General features: G+C 40.5%; 1 protein-coding gene across 3 annotated transcripts in view; it reads left to right on the top strand.

Moving 5' to 3' along the window:
• Positions 1-16,814, top strand: part of FRMD3 (FERM domain containing 3) — a 137,820-nt gene extending 121,006 nt beyond the window's left edge. For 2 of the 3 annotated variants that reach the window (XM_083403445.1, XM_083403444.1), the window contains 2 exons: positions 1,395-1,538; positions 12,790-16,814. In XM_083403445.1, the coding sequence (XP_083259571.1) occupies positions 1,395-1,538; positions 12,790-13,388 (743 nt within the window). In that variant the 3' untranslated portion in view covers positions 13,389-16,814. The remainder of the gene's footprint in view (positions 1-1,394; positions 1,539-12,789) is intronic. The other variant, XM_083403446.1, reaches the window with a different exon arrangement.
• Positions 16,815-17,724: the final 910 nt, after the last annotated feature.

Raw genomic sequence — 17,724 nt, 5'->3', positions numbered from 1 at the left:
GGGATCGCTGCGCAGTGAAAGCAGTGATCCCTCTTGCTGTTCGGGCGCAGTGATCCCTCTTGCTGTTCGGGCTTCTGGGATAGCTGCGCAGCCTGCATTTGCTCCATAAGACGCACAAACATTTCCCCTTACTTTTTAGGAGGGAAAAGGTGAGTCTTATAGAGCAAAAAATACGGTATTCTGTGTTTGAAAATGGAACATTTCAGCTATTTTTGCTTATATTAGAGGCTTCTGCAGGCCTAACATGAAGAGTAGGAACTGGGATGCCTTCATTTGTATCATAATCTTGTGAAGTAGAACCCTCATTTTACAGATGCAGCACTTAGGTTGAGGGATTACAAATTGTACAAGGCTTCCCATTGAGTCTCATGACTGAACTGGGATTTGAACCCAGAATCTGAGACTTCCATTGTCCAGTGGACGCATTGGCTTTTCTTGTTGAACGCCTCGTGGTGAGGGTGCAGTATAACCACATTTACTCACATGGGCACAAATAGGCTGGATTTTGTGTACTTTCAAGTGGATTCTGTTGAGAAACCTAATAGGCCCAGGTGGAATTGGGAAAGTCCATTAGAATATGAGGTGGCACGAGACTGTCTTCCTTTCGTTGGAGGCAGTCTAGTTCTGAGTACGAGATGCTGGGAACCACAGGTGGGAAGAGTGCTCTTGTGTTGGGGTCCTGTCTGCTTCCACGGGCATATTGTTTGCTCCTGTGAAAACCAGATGCTGGCTAGATGCGCCACTGGCCTGATTCAGCAGGCTCTTCTTAAATTCTTTTGTTTGCAGTATCAAAGGAAGAAAGAGTTAGGGCTATTTTAGTAAGCATGTGAAAGAAGCAGCAATAGGCGTTTGCAGAGTCTGCTGAAGATGGTTGGGGAGGAAGGTTTGTATGTGAACTGATACTAAGCACCATCAGAGTGGAACCGTGCTGTTCAATCTCTTTCTCACCAGCTTTAATGGGGAGCTGCAACATCTGAACTTATTTGTTTCACAGGGTGGTATAGGCGGTGATATTATTGTGCTAACTTCACAATTCTCCCATTATTTTGTTATTCCTGGGCAACACCCCCTATTTCCAGCTTTCACGATGTGGATGTATGTGACTGAATTTCCCCATCTCCAGTCCTCCCTCCTTTCTCCCCGATCTCCTACCTTTGTCCCTACATGAAATGCACAGATTAATGAAAGCTTAGGTTTTCTTTTTAATGTGCTCCTTCAGAGCATGCAGCTGATATCATTCCTATCCTGAAAGCCTCCTTGGCTTTTTTCTTTTACTGGTTCCATAGACCTTCCTAAACTTTAAAAAGTCTTCAGCTTCTTTAGCTGGGTGGCTGAGAAGCTTCTGCTGCGGGGATCTTGCTCTCACTGCTGCTGCTCCTTTTATACTCTGGCAGGGGAAGACCCTGCCGTCAGCCCTCACCTGGTCCAGCATGACCCCATCCCTGTGTTCCTCCCTGGAAGCCTGGCAGCTTGGGAATCTGGCTCCTTCTCTGTACCGCATGATTCTTCCTCCTGTGTTCGTGCCCCCAGGTGTCTCGGTGAGTGATGCTTTGGGGTGTCTTGGGCATTTGGTGGCTAGAGGAGGGCTGGCTAAATAACTACTGTATATATATATTGCAGGTGTATATATATGTGTGTGACTACTGGGTTAAAAAATGCATTTGTTTGTGTGATAGATGAAGAATCAGGCAGACATAGTGTACACTGTCTTCCTCATTGAGACATGGTCACATTTCCAAGCACAATTCAAAGTGTTGGTGCTGACCTTTAAAGCCCTAAACGGCCTCAGTCCTGTATACCTGAAGGAGCGTCTCCACCCCCATCGTTCTGCCTGGACACTGAGGTCCAGTGCCGAGGGCCTTCTGGTGGTTCCCTCACTACAAAAAGCCAAGTTACAGGGAACCAGGCAGAGGGCCTTCTCGGTAGTGGCACCCGCCCTGTGGAACGCCCTCCCATTAGATGTCAAAGGGAAAAACAACTACGAGACTTTTAGAAGACATCTGAAGGCAGCCCTGTTTGGGGAATCTTTTAATGTTTGATGCATTACTGTATTTTAATATTTTGTTGGAAGCCATCCAGAGTGGCTGGGGAAGCCCAGCTAGATGGGCAGGGTATAAATTATTATTAGGCGCTGTGGGTTAAACCACAGAGCCTAGGACTTGCTGATCAGAAGGTCGGCGGTTCGAATCCCCACGATGGGGTGAGCTCCCGTTGTTCGGTCCCTGCTCCTGCCAAGCTAGCATTTTGAAAGCACGTCAAAGTGCAAGTAGATAAATAGGTACTGCTCCGGCAGGAAGGTAAACGGTGTTTCCGTGAGCTGCTCTGGTTCGCCAGAAGCGGCTTAGTCATGCTGGCCACATGACCCGGAAGCTGTATGCCGGCTCCCTCGGCCGATAAAGTGAGATGAGCGCCGCAACCCCAGAGTCGGCCACGACTGGACCTAATGGTCAGGGGTCCCTTTACCTTTACCTATTATTATTTAATGTATTTGGGGACTGAGTTTATGGATTACTCACAGTGGTATTTTCCAGAACCTTGAACCTTTCTCTGAAGATTGCTCCTTGGGTTTAAACACTGGTCATTTGGGGAATAAGAGTAGCACAGGATTTTCAACATACTGCATTCTGGCCTTGCTATCACGCTTATTCCAGTTTGGTCCAGAGGGGAGGGCTATAACTCAGTAGTAAAGCATCTGCCTTGTATGCAGAAGACCCCCCAGGTTCATTCTCCTGTTAAGGCTGGGAGAGAAACCTGTCTGAAACCCTGAAGACCTGCTGCCAGTCATTGCTGAGCTGGCTGGACCAATGCTTTGACTCAGTCTTTAACTCAGAACTTCCTATGTTCCCATATCTACTCCTGCAGACTGCCATGAATAAATTGGCAGTACATTCTCCCTTAGTCATTAGATTCGTGAAGGGCTTGGTGCTTTTGAAATCTCTGTCCAAGAGGATTCTGTGAGTCATGAACTATTAATACAGTCCAACATGAAGCTGCTGGAATCACCTTGTATCTCTGTGATCTCATGTTCCTTATAAAAGGTTGCTGTCCTGATGACAGGGACTTTGCTGCTGGTCCATAGTATAGATATGCAGTACCCCCACCCCTTCTCAGTTATATGGTGGGTTAGCCCCAGTCCTGCAACAATAGGTGATAGTTACCGTAATTGTACAGATGCCTTGGGATGCCTTGCAGCAATAGGAATAGCCTTTGCCTGTTTTAAAATGCAAAGATGTGCACTTCTAATTCTGGAGAGTGGGAGCAAAGTGCGTATTTCAATGGACACCCCCCAACCATTAATACACATAAGGAAATGTTCTTGAAATAGTAGGCATTGCTGCAAGTTGGTGCTCGTGTAGCCTTGGTGTAATGCAGTTGTTGTTAAGGATCTAGATGACATTCACAAAAATAGAGCTTGCATTATGGAGAGCTCTATATGTATTCAGCATAGCTAGCACTTCCGCTGCAAAGAAGCCACATTTAACCAGCAAGATACTAAGGCAAGCCTTTCAATAGCTAAATGGAGCAGAAATGTTCCAAAGCAATATGCCTCTGAATATGAGTTGCTGAAGGGAGCAAAATTATAGGTGTGTGCATGCAGACACATGCATGTGCCAATAGAAGTGAATTTTCAAAAATAAGAATTTTCCAAAAAGAGAGAGAGAGAGAAAGTGGGAGAAATCATTAGCAAGCATTACCTAAAAACAGAGGGCCGCATCTTCCAAAGAGACAGGCTAAAACAACAGATTTGTTGGCTGTTGTTTCTGAATGAGAGCTAAGGTTATTTTAGCTCTGTTGCTTCAGCGAGGATTGTTTTCTGTATGTTTGGGGTCACTGAAGCAACCAGGCCTGAACACAGATGACGGCTGGAATTCAGGCATTAGAAATGTCTTTGACACCTGACCGCAGTAATGATTTTCAACACGAGGAGTGCATTTGTGAAGAGAAAGGATCTGTTTCTTGCTTGTAGACAGTTTGATTTAATGGCTATGAATGTGTGTGGCTGACTCAGCTGTATGAGTTCAGGCTATACGTTTCAGCACAAATTCTTCAGCCCTCCATATGTGGGTTTTTCCATGTAATATGATACGATTTATTTATTTATTTTACGCAAGTGTATCTGTTGACCCTGAACATAATTCACCACCTTCATTGATCCATTTGCTCACCTCGGGAGGCTTGTCTGTGAATTAGGGAACATGTTAATAACTTGGTGAGGCCCTTATGATTTTATGCATTATAAAAATAGCACCTCAGCACCACTTGTTGGCAGTTAGAAGCTTGCTTTTTATATCCTAGAAACTGCTCCAAGGGGTGTATTTTGCATCAGAGGATGACACAGGGATGCTGCGTCTGAAAATATGACACAACAGTCCAACGCAGTTGTTCCTCTCCCCCAGAAAGAGACAGTTAATGGAGAATCCACTGAAATACTCGAGTGGGAAATGAAATCAACATAATTGCTCATGTACACTCTGAAATTTGTTTGTGCCTTTATATATAAGGTTGCCTAGTAGAAACAGAGGTTCCCATGGAACATGGTATGCATAGTAAACAAAATTGCCATTTGTGGGAATCAACATGTCTTTTGCTGACTTGCAAAAATGTCATTGGTTCTGTCTGATGCATTGTGGACAGCATGATAATTTTGAGTCAAACATTAACCACCTCTCCTCATTCTACATCTAACCTGACCCTTATTAACTTTTCCTTTGAGATAGAACCATTCATAAGAACATACAAAGCTGCCACATTCCAAGCTAGCATTGTCCTATTAAATTATTTGGGAGCGGCTCTCTAGGTTTTATCTCTAGTCTCTCCAGGAGATTCTGGTGATTACACCCCAGACTTTCTGCATGAAGCTAGAGATGGGCAAGATTTTCATTTTTAGAACCTTAAGTTTGGCTCTTCACATTTCCATGTAAGGTTGCAGTTTCTTTTAAAGTCCTTGTGAAAACACTTCAGCAAATTCCTCCTAACACACATTTTTTCAGAGCATTCTGCCTGCTCTGCATTTTTTTACCAGGCAATATCTCCTAATGTAACAAATTTTAAATATTACTAATATATGCATTTTTATCTACTGTTTACCCTAGTACATGCATTTTTTGCACGCTGGAAATCCACACTGCAAAATTCAAAAAAGTGTGAATCTTGAAGGATGGCTGCATTTCGGTTTGCATATTGTTTTGGAAAGTGTAAATTAGGTAGGTTCAAATTCCTCCCCCATCCCTACGCACAACACCTGTATCCTATCATGGGGCTGTAATCCTCTCCAGGAAACTCATTCTGTTCTTTTTGCACTCTTAGTTGCATTTCCCCAAAACTCTCAAGGACTCAGCATAACAACTGACAGATGGGACACACAGATGGCCCCAGATTCTGCTGTATTTTACCCCGGCCAGATTTTTGCCTTCAGCTATTCAAGAAGCATCAACTCTTATCTTTTGCCAAACATTCTTTATTTATTATTTTATTATTTGCTTATATGTTCCACTTTTCTTCATGGGAACTTAAGATGGCACATGCGGTTCTCCCTCATCCTCACAACCAGGGGTGCCAACTTGAATAAAATATTAGGGGGGGGGCAGGTAAGCCCTTTCCCCATAATCAATCACATGAAGCGGTGCACACACAGTATTTGAATGGCAAGGCCCATCAACTTGGGGGCCGCGGCTCAAATATTTTATTGGGAGGGTTGAAGACCCCTTGCCCATAGAGATTTGGAGCCCAGGGTTCTTAATCACACAGGGAACATCCATGATTACCAGAGGTCCTCTGGTAATGATTACCTTCAGAACCTCGCCCTCCAACTTGTGCAGTTTGGAATTTGGTGTGCTTGTCACTCCTTGTGTGTTAGTTTCACATATAGAGTGTCACGTGCTGAAGAGATGTCCATATCAGTAAACAGGGTTTCCATGTGCTCTGGCACTCGTCATGGTGTCCCGTTGCGCCAGAAGCAGCTTAGTCCTGCTGGCCCCATGATCCAGAAAGCTGTCTGTGGACAAGCACATTGCCAAGTTTGACTGGATTTAACCATCCACAGGTCCTTTACGTTTAATTTACTTTTACATATCCTACCCTTTGTGGTCAATAGTTTAGCCTGGCAACAAGAACTAGATCAGAATTTCTGTCTGTTGCAGATTAGTTCTTTCTCTACAATGCCAAATGGGCTTGCTCTAGGAAATGTAGCGGATGTTGCAGCCATGTCCCGGGTGCTTTGCTATCACTCTTCGCTTTGCACAGGTCATTTTTTTCTGCACAATATAATAAACTTCGGATGCCAGCCTTTTCTTTAGCAGTTGCTAGTAAACCGTCAACACTGCATACCCCACTCTAAACCCTTAAATATGGTTACTGTGCCGAAAATCACGACAACGGAAAACCTGCAAATATTCAAGTCAAAGTTGTTGCTCTGACATTTTAGTGATTAAATGCAAACTTTTAATTTCTTCGTTCGTTATACTTTACCACTAGAAGCTTGAAGTAACAATTAAAGAAAAGGAAGAGCCTGCTGCTTAGTTAGAATGCTTGAGAGGTAAATACAATTTGCTTTTACTTAAATATGAGAGTTGTGAACTTCTTCTGCTTGTTGATCCACTACTTTGCATGATTGCGCAGTAAACTAGTTTAAAGGCTTTAGCCCGGTATGTGCGGTGCAGCTGTTTACTAGCAACTGCTAAGGAAATGGTTGGTATTTGAAGTTAATTGTATTGTGTATTATAAGACAGTTGGAAAGCTCTAAAAATAGCCTTCTACTCTGTTCTCTGGTGGGCTATTTCTATTGGCTGTGTTCGAAGCCTGTTATTTGATTCATTCAGCAGGACTCTCCCAGGCTGAACGCAGTGGAAACTTAGCAAAGGTCACAGCCAGTATGGGTGACTAGTTCATAAGGCTGCCACAGAAAATAACAGCAATTATTCAATATGGTGAAATGCCTAGTCAAAATCCAAACCAGGAGAAGTATTCATTTGCGAATGGTTAACCATTGTAGCAAAGATGTGTGCATTCGCCTGCTGAGACATGGGTCTAGGATCACAGCTACAAGTGCTGGTAAGTGGAAGTGCAATTTTGCTTAGTTGTTTTATGGACAGAAAGGTCTGCTTTCAGTTTGTCATACTAATAAAGGTCCACATTTTGTGTGCAGTAAGCTATAGTATTAATATCTGAACAGTCACCCCCTCACCCCCCAAAAAACCCTGACACAGAATAGGATAGGAGAAGTAGGGGGTGGGGAAGGGTGATATAAAAGTCATACTCAGAGTAGACACATTGAAATCAGTTGACTTAAAATATCACCCAAAAGTTTCAGAAGTAATCGCTTCTCAATGAGGCGATTCAGGAGTAAATGGAATCATCATTCCATCCAACTACTTGAGTTGACAAAGAAAAAGAAACTATAGGTATAAAGTTTTGGGTTCTTTAAAAAAAAAGTTATTTCTGAAATTTACATACAGAACTATGAATCTAAGAAACTGAATTCAACAAACTATGAACTATAGATGGTTCACTCCCACGGCATTTAATGTTTAGCCTTGGAATTCCATGCAACCAAGCACAAAGAGCTACAAACTTTAATTTTGTGCTGAAAACAAAACTCTCCCAGAAAGCATTAATTAATACTAACTTTTCTTAAAACTGCATGACATTGAGAAGACAGTTTTGAGTTGAGAAATATTTTCAAAAACATTACAGTCTCTGTGTGAAAAAAATACAGCACTCTGTGATGAATCTAGGGTGTTTTATTCTCTGTGGAATAATATTAAAATCACTGTGATGTTTTACTTTTTTGTAAAAAAGAAAAAAAGCTCATGATCTTAGTCAAAATTCAGATATTGTCAAATGTAGTTCACCAAAGCTAGTAGATATTTAAAAAAGAAAGTATTAATTAATTGTAACATTTTTATTTTTTTTAAAAAAACCCCAACCCAACAAATTTGCAGGTCAAATTAAAGCACTGGTGCTGTTTCTTGTCATTATGTAACAGAGCAATTCAGCCTCCTTTGCAGCAGTCTAGGGGTGTTGATATTAGTTGGTTGGAGGTGTTCCTCCAGTTCTTCTGGCTCGGACCGCCCTCCCCACACAATCCCCTATATCACTCTGTCAAAGTGGCACTCCCCCTTTGGCCCACAAAACATGCAGGCAGGAGTGCCGTCAGTGAGATGCCCACTAGAGATTTATCACCAGAAGATCTTGAAACGGCACATTTTGAAGGTGGGGAGGAGCTAAACTAGTCTCACTGCCATCACATGACAGCATTAAGCCTAGTCTGGATCCGATTGCTGCACCAGCTCTAGGCTGTCTTAGCAGTCTTACTGCCCCCGCCATCTGCCTCTGTTTCCATGAGTGGCAGGGCGCCATCCTATAAACCCAGGCAGGGGAGGTTTGAATTGCAGCCTAAAATATCAGGGTTGTAAATATTTATTGTGAACTAAATAAAATCCACCTGCTTCTTCTTAAGACAGAACCCAGATTAGTTTACAGTAACACAGAACCATATTACAACAATAAAAGCATATTTCAAATAATAAAAACAACAGCAGCAGCACTCCAAGTGAAGGAAGCAACATCTGATCAAAGTGGGAGGGGAATAATAATAATAATAATAATAATAATAATAATAACAACAATAATATCAAAAGAGAAGGCACAACCAAGCAATCCTCAACTCTCTCCAAAGGCTACCATGTAAGCAGAGCTTTTAACAGTGCCTAAACGTATTCAGTGCTGAAGCTCTGAAAGCCACTTTAGGGAGGGCAATTCAGTCCCAGAACTCCTACTCCTTTTAGAGCAGTCATGGCCAAACTTGGCCCTCCAGCTGTTTTGTGACTACAACTCCCCCCATCCCTAGCTAACAGGACCAGTGGTCAGGGCTGATGGGAATTGTAGTCCCAAAATAACTGGAGGGCTGAGTTTGCCTATGCCTGTTTTAGAGAGGCCAGCATCAGGTTCTGTGAGAAGATCCCAGACAGAAAGGACTCAATGAGTGGAAGTTGGGCAGAGCTGCTCTGATGGGAAGATGTCTGGGGTGTCAGATGGAGCTAGCCTCTTCTTCAATTTCTGTGTCTAGAATCCTCTATCCATCCATTGCTGTTGACTAAAAATCACACAGGTATTTCCAGTATCTGATAACTGGCCCCATCAAAGCATATACAGTTACTGGGGTTGCATGAGTCAGGCAAGCACACATGGCACCCTATCGCAGCTGTCAGTATCTCTTTAGAAAAGATCTCTAGCTAAGGTCCCGTTCACATATACTGCCAGCAGTAAATTGCTTCCCACTCACACCTTAGATAAGGTCATTGTAACAAAGATGGCGAATTCTGATGCTACACTACTGCTGGTTGCTGATGGAGAACGTTGTCCACTCAGCGCCAGTATCTCATCCCCATAAGGAGGTGGACTATCATGGATGCTAAGTCTGGATTCAAGTGATAGGAAATGGTGTTTGGAGAAGCACGATTCTGCTAATTCATCTACAGAAAAGCAGTGTTGGTGGTAGAATGCACTTCATGGTGGTTATTAATACTTCATCAACTATGTCACTATGCAGGGAATTAAGAATTGGTGGTTCGCTGCACAGCTGAAACAGCTGAGAATGCATAGATGCCTTTATCAGATACAGAAAAGATTGAAATCTCAAGATGAAAGCCAAATGAAACTGTTGCTGCACAAAGTACCAGTGTGACTACAGAAAATGTTTTAGACAATGAGAAGATGTAACGATAGTAGGAGAATTTACATCTAGGTCAGCAGCCATTCTGAGATAATTTATAAGTTCAGTTCCACATGTGCCATTTAAATGATTGATGAATCTGTAGTGTGTGTAAGACAGAAATGCAATTTTCATTGACTCTGCACAATATTTTAATTTATGGTATTGCAGGTAGAAAAATGCATGTACGGTTCCACTTCAATCTTCCTACTGCAGTTTTACCTTTGAACAGATGCATTCTGCCTGAAATGCTTTATTAGTTTTCTGCTTCTTTCTCCATATAGAACTGTATACATTTGGGGTAAGCTGTGGCTCTGTAAATTTGACACATCAACGGAAAGCATCAGTTATATGCTTTAAATACATCAGTTATTTCCTTCACTCTCCCTTGCTCTGGTCTCCTGAAACCGATGTGGTTGAAAAAAATTATTATCATTTTCAGCAGTGTGTTTTTGCCCTTGAAATGGACATGTGGGCCTATATATTCACACTGGTATACATATTTCTATCCTTTTGGGGAGAAAACGCTGATGAGGCTTTCTTTGGAGTTTGTCAGTTTCACCCACAGGCCAGAGAAGAACATGAATGAAATTGACAATTGTCTCCACCCCAGAGACTAGAGTGGAAGGACAGTGAGGGAAATGGTGAGGAGGGGAGTGGGCAGGTAGTATAGAAAGGGTGATACACACTGAACCAGTTTGCACATAACACTAAACCAAGCCATGATTTAGCATGAATGTGTAGGCTTCCAGGGAGAAGAGTGCGGTCACTTTGCAATGTGTTTGGTGCTGTGCTTTAAGCCATGGTTTGGCATAGTGCACTCACGGAACCCTGGCTTGTGGTTTATCTCAATCCAGACAAACCATGAGCTGTAACCAGTGAGAGCCAGTGTGGTGTAGTGGTTAAGAGCGGTAGTCTCGTAATCTGGGGAACCGGGTTCGCGTCTCCGCTCCTCCACCTGCAGCTGCTGGGTGACCTTGGGCCAGTCACACTTCTCTGAAGTCTCTCAGCCCCACTCACCTCACAGAGTGTTTGTTGTGGGGGAGGAAGGGAAAGGAGAATGTTAGCCGCTTTGAGACTCCTTAAAGGGAGTGAAAGGCGGGATATCAAATCCAAACTCTTTTTCTTCTTCTTCTTAACCAAAGTTTCATGATTTGTTCTGGTCACAGGGCAATACGGGAGACAAGTGTGAGAGTGCTTTCTCTTCTTACAGCTGAAGGAAGTGTAGAAACAGTTGAAAAGCATAGCTTTTGTACATTGGGAAAAACGTTCTCAAGTGACCATTAAGTACTTGAAAATGAATGCGTGATTTTGACTTAGGAGCTGCAACGTCTCGCATAAAGTTTATTTGTTTCACTATCTATTCTCCTTTTTTGCCATCTAAATAGCTGCAATTTGTATAAGTAGCATTCTGAGCCTAACAAAACAGAAAATAATTATTCCCCCCCCCCCCCGCATTGTGCTATGCATATTCAGATAACTGATTTGGAAGAACAATAATTCATCATGTTTATGTGGGGGCACATTTGTAACCTTAATCTCATGTTAATCATTCAGGAATGGTAACTGATGATAGGATCTAGGAATTCTGCCAGATTTATGCACAACATGCAGTTGCTTCACTTCAGTTCCATCTGAAAAAAAATCCTGTTCTCCACAGTTGGAGTCTAAATACTTCTTTTGCAGAAGCTGAGATTGGGACAGTGTTTCTGCAGTTCACGACTAGTGAATGTATGTAGATAATACAAGCTGAGATTTTTAATTGCTTTGGGTGTGCTTTCTATTACTGCTTATCTGAGTTTAACGTTTCTCTTACATAATGAATTCAAATGGAGCAGTGTTATGAAGTTTGATACCAAAAACAGAGCTTTCAATGAATTTTGATTTCTTGAACTTTGCCTTTGAGCGCTCTCCTTCTTTTCTATTGTCTAACCTAATTTGCAAAATGGCATGATGGGGGTGGGAAGGTATATGGGATGAGTACCGTTTTCATGTTACTAATGAAAATAGGTAAGACATGATGCAGACACAATGTTGAAGTGGGGAATGTAAAAGTCAAGGTGAAAAATAACCAAAATGTGTTGATATCAAATAGTTCTATAAAGATTTATTTAAATAAACAATTACTGAAATATTTACTTATATATAAACAAATAATTTGCCCTAAAACGCTTACAGCAGAGGTGTATTGCTGCATTTTAAACATATTGCTAGCAGTATTACATGTCACACTGAAATGTAAGCACTGTGGATTAAAACAGATTGGCAGACACATTTCAACTTCTTGGTCTTCTTCGATGGCCAAATACAGAAAACAGTGTTTGCTCCTTCAAAGTTCAGTCGGAGTTCAGGTTCACATTCATTCATACATGTGTTTTTAAAGAAAAATATATGTCATATTTTGATTCATCTTTTTTCATGTTTAAGATACTCCCCTAACAATAGTCTCTACACAGAGATGTAATCTTATAAGAGGGGAAATTTTTTTTAATAGCCTTTTTATCAGATCCCTTACTCATAGAATTCTTTTCAGTCAGGTTTGAAGTTAAAAGACAGACGTATGACTTCAATGTTTTATTGCACACAACACTGTATTATGCAGTATCTTGTCACATGGAACAGTGATTTATTATTCTGTCCTTAGAAACAGTATCATAAAGTTGGGAGAATATCTACTTTTATATGTATATATTGTAACCAACAGATGCTAAACTAATGCTGGATATTATTACACATTTTTCAGCAGATACATGTTGAATGTATCTGACAATACAAAGAACTGCTTGATTTAAAAACTATGGTTGCTGCCAACTGTGCAGTAACTTAACATTACCTTCAAAGTTTGCAGAATGTAGATTTGCATTTTTATTTTTTTAATATTCTAATATATACATATATCACAATAGACTGAGTTGAAAAGTTAAGAAGTTTCATTCATGTAAGTTTGAATTTTGAGTTCAGTAATTTTTCATTTTATGAACACTTGTTTCTGGAACCTTTCTTGTACTATTTTGTTAACATCTCTTTGAAATGTTTCACTGAGAGCTTAAATAGTCTATTTTAAATCTATTTTATAGGTATCCAGCTGCCCAAAGAAGATGATGTATCAATACCTATGATATCTAACTCTCCTGCTAAGGAGGCAGATGATAGTTCAGATCTCTCTATCGAGGAGGATGAGAAAATCAAGGAAGAGCCTTTAACAATATCAGAATTGATGTACAATCCAAGCAGTAGCTTGCTCCCCACTCCTGTTAATGATGAGGAGATTGATCTGCTTTTCCAAACCTCCCCAAGAGCAGATCATGAAAAAGAAGATACAGATTCATTTGAGGAACTGGAGGCAGATGAAAATGCCTTTTTGGTTGCAGAAGAGGAGGAGCTGAAAGAAGCCCGGAAAGCACTTAGGTGGAGCTATAACTTATTGATGGGCAACTTGAAGACAAATGCTGTCCTGAAGAGTTTTTCCAGACTTCTTCTTGTTGGGCTTGGAATAATCCTGGTTGTTTTCCCTCTTCTACTTGTGCTCTTGGAATCAGATCTTGATATCTCCTTCCTCCATGAAATCCGCCAGACTCCAGAGTTTCGGCAGTTTCACATTGAATATTACTGTCCTCTTAGGCAGTGGGTGGCCTGCAAAGTAGACTTTGTTAGCCATTTGCTTGGCAGCTCCTAAAAAATTAAGAATATGCGACATGACTAAGGGCTATATTCAAAACTAGTGAATTTCAGTCAGTGCTAGGTGCTCATAAACATATTTAAGGCCATCAGCAAGTAGTTCTTCATTTTTAATCCATAATGGACCTATGAAGTTCTTAAGTTTCCTTTTCATAATTGAATTATTGATTTAGCTACATGGTGGCCTTTCAGTAACCAAAAAGCAGTTATTTTTTCTTGCTTGCTTGTTTTTATCAATGACTGAATAGAACAGAAATTTATCATCTCTACCATTACAAGCCATGATGTACCAGTACTAAATTTAATTAGTGACAAAAAGAGGGTGATGCGTTTGAATATACTCCTTAGTGAAACAATCTCCACTAACCAATGCCTATACAAGCAATGTTGATTGCTGAGGTTTTCTTTCTTGGTTTGAATTTTCATTAAAAAATAATATTTTTATGTGTTTACAAAATTTTGGTAAATTTTTAGCAAAGTCAACTTCTGAAGATATTTAAGTGTACAGATTACTAAAATAAATGCACAAAGGCATGTCTTGGTTTTTTAAAATGTTTTAGCAAAGTTTTTTTTTTAAAGATTGAAGAATGGGGTTCTCAGACATCTGCACAAGATGGTGAGTAGATGAGGGGGAAAGTAGGCAGGGTCTGCTAGATAGAGTTGAAATGACAACACCATGTTTCTAAGGTCCACATTGCACATTGCAAAGCAAACATGGGATTCCCTTATAATGGTGATGTAGGGGTTTCTTGCAGGGTTGAATTAACTGGCAGAAAGAAGTGCTTAAGCCTTCTTGTGCCCAATTGTTCTCTCTTTTACCATGGTCATTTTCCTATGCTCTCCCACCTTGGTTAGGCTCCAAGACTTGGAGATGCCCAGCTGTATGGGAAAACAGCCTAGAGGGGAAATATCCAGGAGAGAATCTTGAATTAAGCTCTTCTTTCTGTTCTTTGATCCTGCCCAGCAAATCTCTATCACCCCTGCAATCACGTCAACTGCCAGATATATTGGCTTTCCAGATGCATGACATATAATGTGTAGTTCTGTCCTGGCAGTTCTAAAGCTGAAGAGAGGTGAGTACTTTTCACAAGATTCAGCTATTCAGCTATTCCTGTGGTTCACCACTTGACTCAATGGTAATGAAAGGTCTTTGCAGGGCAGTGGAAGTACAGTTCTGTAAGAGGTTTAGGGATTAACTGTAGATTGTTGTACATAACATAGAAACGTGCAGATATAAAAAACAAAAAGTCTAGGTAGGCCTACTTAAATATATAGAACTTAAAAATACACTGGTCTCTGAAAACAGAGACAGACTTTATGAAATGCATCCTACCCCCTGAATCCCAAGCATCTAAATATGATTTTCTTAGTTCTTGATTCCTTTTATTACTGTTTCATCATGATGTATCCCAGAGTTTCTTAGTTCTTGATTCCACTCATTACTGTTTCATCATGATAAATCCTGAGTCACCGTTTTATGTTATTATTTCTTGTGCATGCTAACTCTCTTACCTAATATAAGTGACAATGGATGCACATAGTTCGCTCATAAATGTGTCCCTATGACAGTGGTGTGTGGTTATCTTTGTTGTCTTGATGTGCTGGAGGTTTTGTGCCTGTGTAGCTCCAAGTACTTCTAAGAGGCTATAAATGCATAAAACCTCACGTGTGTAGAAAAGATCAGTAAGTCCCAGTGCCCGCCCAACTTTGGAAAAACCAAAACAAAAATATTTTGTATTCTCCAGTTTGGATCTCCTGACACAGGATTATTCTCCCCCTGTATCTAACTGTCTCAACTGCAGGACTCTTAAAGCCAATAGACTGATTTTCTGCCAGTATGAAAAACACAACATTAGTTCCATTATTGCTGTAAGAATTGCTGCTATTTATGATTTATATGGAATTTATCAGTGTATAAAGTACTCAATTTTTTAAAAAAAACCATTCCCCCTCACAACAACCTATTGTGGTAAGGTTATAATGTTGTTGTGTATCATTTAACCAGTTGAGCCTTCATAATGTTTCATCCATGAGGAGTGTGAATCATGTTTAACATGTGAAAGCAGCACAATCTAAGTCACAACTGAACGTGATTAAGCCCTTCTTATTCATCTGCAACCCATAGGTGCTCAACTGCACATCAGATTGTGTCTGTAATTTGCCCAATGAAGGCTTAACAATTCTTTCCTGGGGAAACATCAGGCACTCTGGTGAAGCTTCATGTATATTCTCTAGCTCTAGAGAATGTAAGTAGCTGTTGGATCAGGAGGTAAAACTGCAATTTGTTTCCTCTTTTTGAGCAGTTGGCTACTTTAGAATTGGGGGGGGGGATTTACATTTCCTTGCCCCCTATCCCTTTAAAAGGTACCAGATATCTTTTTAGAATAACCTTTTCTCAACAGTAACTATCTGCTGTTCTCTGCCTCTCTTAAACCTTGCCAACAGTTGCAGATCAATAGTTTTTATTGCATATTTAATTCTTTAACAACTCCTAGCTGAATCCTTTCTATTGAAACATAAATCCATTTAGGACACATCTGCTTTTGGTTCCCAAAACAAAGATAACAGACACCTGCATTTTAGGCACCATGGTGATAGAATTAGGCAATACAGACTTTGCATATAGTGTACTAAAATAAAACCAAGTTCTATTCTGAGTCCTACAGATATATAAATTTACTGAGCCCCTTAATTATAATCACTTAGGTTCCTGGCTTCTAAAATGTAGTCTTGTTGATGTCATAGAGCTCCAGGAACATTAGAAACATTTGTTTGTATGATTTGATTAGGGAAGGTTTGGGTTGCATGAGGAACAGATTACCTCAGAGAATGGACTGTGCAATAAGGTTACATGTAGGGTTAGATGCAAATGCATGTACATGAATGTTTAGATGTATATACACATCCTTGATCCTGTAGAGCTTTCCTAAGGTGAATTCTACGGAATTATGGACACACCCTTTCTACATAACAGAGAGAACCGAGAAACTGGGAGAGTGTGTGTATATGTCATCAACAGCATGTACTGCATAGACTGAAGCAAAGTCTTGTCTCCAGTACTGGAAATGACTGGCATATGAAGAGTCCATAGGTACAGTATTGTGTATTTCTGTCTGTGCTTGGAATATATTGTAAAACGTTATGTACTTGAAATCTATTTTGTGATTTGTCTAATATTTATAAACACAACTCTGGGAAGAATTAAATAGGGTTTATTTCGTTAAATGCAAACACACACAAAAATCTAGGGGGAAATGTACCTGTAAACTTGGGCCTTATCTTTGTAAAGTTCACATTTCTATGTCAACATCTTGATTGTTTTATATGTTACTATAATGACAGGACTCCCTAATAAAAGTATGTTGAAAAAGCCATTCTTCAATGTTATGCTCCTTATTGTGCAATAAAGTTCTTTGCAGAAGGAGTGTCGCTGCGTTATTATGGCTTGCATCATAATCATCACATTTAGAGGGGAAAACATATTAATGCACAGTCCTCAGACTTGATGCTAGCTTGGGGCATAGGATTAGGTGTGCTGACAGTTGTAACAGCCCATGTAATGATGTCACTACTGGAAGATACAACAGCAGTATTTAGAGTGAGACTGTAATAAATCTATACCTAAATGAAATTAAACTCACACCATATTATTCACGGCAATTATGTTTACTATATTTCATAAACGGCCACCCAACTTCTTCGAATCATTCCATCTGCGCTTTCCAGGTAGAATGATTTCCCCTCTCCTTCCCCTGTGTTCCTTTGGGGGTTCCTCTGACACACACCCCTAACCAATTTGGGGGGCTGTGAGGGGCTCATGGGGGGAGCAGAGGAAGGAAAACTCAATTGCGCAAATGGAAATCTTTGCACAGAGCTTCTGATGATGGGGCTGGCCTTATGTATAGCATGCAAGAGGAACTCGCTTTGGTACCTTCTTTATTTATAACTAATAGACAGTGGCCACCATTGCTTGGGAATTCTAACAAGAAAGAAAATCAGTGCAATTTTGAAACCAGTGGTTAAAATCTGTGCAGCTCTGAAAGGTTCAGTGCATCATCTTGATTCAAAATGGCACCCAAACAATGACAAATCCTGCTCCTTGATCTCAGGAACTATCATGCAAAACTTGCTTGATAGCTTAAGAGGTGTGAAAATCCACCGGGAACAGGCAGAGAAACAACACTTTCCAAAATATATAGTAGATACCTATTTATATTTATTACATCCAGACTTTCTTCTAAATAGCATGCATAGGTCCCCATCCATTCTATCCTCCCATCGATCTTTGATGCCTTAGGAGAAAATATGCTAAAAGTAATATGTATCAGTATTTG

Source organism: Podarcis tiliguerta, assembly GCF_965153285.1.
Source record: "Podarcis tiliguerta genome assembly, chromosome: 11".
Lineage (NCBI taxonomy): Eukaryota > Metazoa > Chordata > Lepidosauria > Squamata > Lacertidae > Podarcis > Podarcis tiliguerta.
Note: the sequence above shows the minus strand (reverse complement) of the source record. Positions and strands in the feature narration are given on the sequence as shown.